At 37.2% G+C, this 4,453-nt stretch overlaps 1 protein-coding gene across 1 annotated transcript in view; it reads left to right on the forward strand.

The window, feature by feature from the left end:
• abca2 (ATP-binding cassette, sub-family A (ABC1), member 2) overlaps positions 1-4,453 on the forward strand; it is a 219,926-nt gene that overhangs the window by 54,491 nt on the left and 160,982 nt on the right. Inside the window, exons 2-3 of the mRNA XM_008277032.1 lie at positions 264-357; positions 2,061-2,063. Of these exons, the coding sequence (XP_008275254.1) occupies positions 264-357; positions 2,061-2,063 (97 nt within the window). The remainder of the gene's footprint in view (positions 1-263; positions 358-2,060; positions 2,064-4,453) is intronic.

Raw genomic sequence — 4,453 nt, forward strand, 5'->3', positions numbered from 1 at the left:
TCTATGTGCGCTGCCATCACCATGGCAATTTATCATTTGTTTAGTGTACTAAGGGCTTTTGGAATTGGTGATGGGTTTTTGATTTGAGTGAATTTGGGAACTTGCAAGGAGAGTTTCATAATAAAGAACAATGAGTGAAGTTACATTTGTTGCAGGATCACTGCATTGAAACTGGTCTTTGCTTTGTTGTTTTTGTTTAGCAGGGTTCCATTGGAAAAGTAGTGCAAATAATGCTGTAAATTTTCTTTATTTTTCCTCTTCAGTGGGTGTTGGCCTTTGAGATCTTCATCCCTCTCGTCCTTTTCTTCATCCTCCTGGGTTTGAGGCAGAAGAAGCCAGCAATTTCTGTCAAGGAAGGTAGGCAGACATAATACTTATGAATGATGACAGCAGGGTGACATATTGCATTAATGTAGTGTACTGTAAGCTAATGGTATGGCCACAGTAAATGGCAATTGAAATTCTTAGTATTTTTCAATTATTCTCCATTACACAGTAAGAGTTTATTGTAATCTGAAATCCAGATTATCCTTTACTGGTGACACTGGTGCATCTAATGTTTTCTGTTTAGATGCACCAGCACATAATTTAAGTGTGCCCAATTTTTCACCATGCCTTTTGGTGCTGAGCAATACATTTGGATGTGAAGTTGTCATAGGAATGAGGCTGCAAAAGGTAATCTTTGTCAATAATGTAATTCTACTGGTTCATACAATAGAGTAGGTGATTACATTTTAATCGCACGTGACTGAAATAATATCAAAAGCTTGGAACATAGCATCGATTGAAAATAACCACAATAAAGGACAATGATTATGCAGGTGCAGCAAGCACCAAGTAGTAGTTTTTAGTACATAGACTATATTTCCTGGCTTACTTACTGCAAGGGGCCAGACATTTGCAGCAGTATAAGTATGAAAGAGGGAATGAATTGGAATAAATATCAGAGGCTCTGGTGATTCAGAAAAACTGTAGGTAATTCTTATCTAGTCTGATAACATAAACTGAAGTGGTGATTACCAAAAACACTGTCAGATAGTCACATCTAACAAAAGCTTCATGAGAACACCTCAACAGATGGACACTTCTTTTAGAAAGCACATTGCTGCAACAGCATGATGTGAAAACACAGCACAACAAATATGCAGCCAGAGGAAGATGAATTGTTTTTGTTTGTTTTTTCTGAGTAAATGAGTACAATGATGTAACAAATATAAAAAAGAATGCCAGTAAAGCCTTTCTTATAGTTGCATTCATCTGATGTTTTTACAGACATATTTCTAGATATGTGACAGCAGCTTTTTCAAGTTGATGCATTTCAAAAAAAAAAAGAAAAAGAAAAAGAAAAAGAAAAAAAAGATTTTGCTAAACAAGCAAAAAAAAGTTGGACAGAAAGATTTACTAGACCCTGGTCATTTAAGACACATTTTCCATTAACATACAGGCAGCTTATTTTGCACTGCCTTATTTGAATGACCCCAGCTCCCTTTGTCCCTCTTTGGGCATTAGTTTAAAGGTACACTTTACTAAGAAACTTTTTTACAGTATCCTTTTAGACTCCATTAATGATTAGGGTAGAGCATATCCACATTGGAAGGCAGTGAGGGAGGGAGGGTGGAAATGAAGAATGGTGGTATATACTGGTATTAGAATACCTTGTCCTTTTCTCCATGTTAACTTGGACTATGTTGTTTTAGGCATAACAGTGAACACTACTGTGTCCTGTTTTCTTTGGTCTGTCTGCAGTCATTAAGGCGTGACTCTGTGCAATACCGTCATGTATTGTAAACTGGCAAACATATACTTTTGCTCTGTTGTCAAATATGTGATCCGACCAATTTTCTTTGTCCTGAGTTCTCCTTTCGGTTGTGTGTTTTACTGACCTTTGTAGATTTTTCCATTTTTTGTTCTGAGTGCACTTTACCATTGCCTGTAGTCATTGTAGCATTTTGATGCTTTTTGTCTTTGTTCTTGCTGTTCTTTCTTTGTTTCTCTGTTTCTGGTTGTGTTTCTTTCCTTCCTGTGCATGATGCATGTTTTCAACATGTTGGATGGACCAGTGTGTAAGTGTCATCATCACTTAATTTTATCCTGCCACAAGATCCTGACTGACAAGACACATTAATGAGAACATTTTGATTTCCTGTTAACTGAACCAGGATGTATTAATCCTCTTTAGAGATGTGTTTCTCTATGTGTGTATTTACTCGGTGTTGGCTAACCCTCACCTATGTGTCATGGTCTTCCATGTTACATAGAACCCAGAACCAGCAAATCTCAGTCACTCAGTAGATCGTAACAAAAAGCAACTGGTGATAGGAAAGTTTCTTGTGTAAACTGTGTAAAAAACATTTTTTTTCTGAACATGGAAAGGTCTCTTCACTTCCAGTCAGTAATGAATTTAAAAAACAACACCTGCTACATTAGGAATTGCTTGTTTGTAGTAATTTAACCATCACTTTGATTGGCAAGAATTAGAAGTGAGTAAAGCATACTTATGAACATGTAACTGAACTCACCAGTTTCTAGGATTTTTGTTTATCTTTTGCTGTCTATTATGTCTTCCCTGGGATACCACATTTGTCATTTCCACGGTACATTGTACTGTAGCCAAATGCCTATGCACCACTAAAGAAGCTACATGCTTTTCTGAGCTGTGACTGAACCTATTGACTCAAATTCTGATCAGACAGAATCATTTCAGGGTCTGCCTGACTCAAAATGGATTTATTGTCATATAGTTGCTCCTGCAGTGATTGTGTTTGAGGAAAATGTATTTTGGGGGGGCATACTGCAATCACTGCTAGCAGCTATTTCAAAATCAAGGGCTTCCCTTGTAAATCTGTCAATGCCCTCTAGGGCAACAAACAACTCCTGATTTGACACCCCTGTTAGCTCAATAACATCATTTGTGTGTGCCTTGCAGAACCATTTAAATTATTGTTAAAGAAAAAATAAAGCTTCTCAGAAAAATCTTGGTTATGACACCTGACTTTGCTGTTTTACTGCTGCCATAATTACTATTATACAAATGCTGTATTCATACCTGTTGTGAAAAAAACTGACAACTGTTCTTCTAGGGAGGACAATTTTAAAATCAAAGACAACACAGAATGTCTTTCTTAGTCCTGACTGACGTGCACCTATAAGCAGTAGTACTCTCATTTCTCTTTTACAATACTACAACTAAGTATGACTGTGGTTTCGTTTATGTGTAACTTCTAGCTACACCATGTCTTTGATGTCACACAGTTTATTCTGCCCCACAACGGCAGAGCATAGGAGCTACAGATAGAGAGGAGTTCATTAATTTATAGTGTAATAGTGTGTGATTTATAGGCAGCTTAACCACCAAATCACAAGAAATTCACTAGTCACAAATTAGGTTTGCTACATCAGAAGTTTAGCTGTTCTTGTTTTCTTCTTACAGACTGATTTAGCTGCTGCCTTCCTTAATTATTTGGAAAAACAAACAAATCAAAATAAATATTTTCCATGTACAGATAGGAGAAAATCTATACTTCAAAGCAGATGTTACAGTTAATAGGTTAGGTTTGACCAAATATGTGACCTGACTTTCGATGACAGCAGTGATTTCAACTGAAGAGACCTTTCTTCATCAGAGTGAATCATGTTTGGTTTTTTTTCCACCTTGGAGGTTGTAAACACTGAGATTTCCTTCCTCTGCCATCCAATGAGTTTACATTTTCATTATTCTTTTCATTGATGAGCCACTGAATGACTGATTGGGTTTAAAATCTTTCTGTGTCTGTGCTCAGGTCAGAATTAATACATGTCCACTTCCTCCTGTGAGTGTGTTCCTCTCAGTCCTGACACATCTGATCTTACGGCATCTTGTCTGCTGTGTGTTGACTGAGTGACTGAGCTCTGTCTCCAACCACAGAATACCATCCTGCTTCACGCTGTTTTTGAATTATTAAACTTTATTCTGTCCAGATCAGTAATACATTCCAAAAACACTGGCTTCTGGACAGAGAGGAACACACGTGTATGTATACTGGTGTGAATACTTAACCTTACGTGGAATAATCTAATACATTACCTTTCCATACAAACACAACAGAGCTAACACATCATTCTATGATTACATTGTTGACTGTTGTTACCCTTTGATTGCATTATTTCTTTTTGTATTTCTGAAGATGCAGTCAATACCCGTGTGCCTTGGTGTGTGGACTTTTTTGTTTTTGGAGGATGTATGTGTGCCTGAGTCAGCGAAAATTCCTGGTTTAACTTCATGAATTACTGTTCAGTCTTGTAGTTCTTGTTTCGCACAAGGTGTTGAGTACTTAACAATCTCTACTCTTCATGTTTAACCTAATTATGGCTTCTGACCTGTATTCAACACCCACTTTTGATGACCTTTTTTCTCAGCTTGGTGGCCAGAGAGGACAGATTTCAAAGACTGGTGGAATTGACCTAATTTGTGGAC

This window comes from Stegastes partitus, unplaced genomic scaffold (genome assembly GCF_000690725.1).
Source record: "Stegastes partitus isolate 25-593 unplaced genomic scaffold, Stegastes_partitus-1.0.2 Scaffold86, whole genome shotgun sequence".
NCBI classification, from domain to species: Eukaryota; Metazoa; Chordata; class Actinopteri; family Pomacentridae; genus Stegastes; species Stegastes partitus.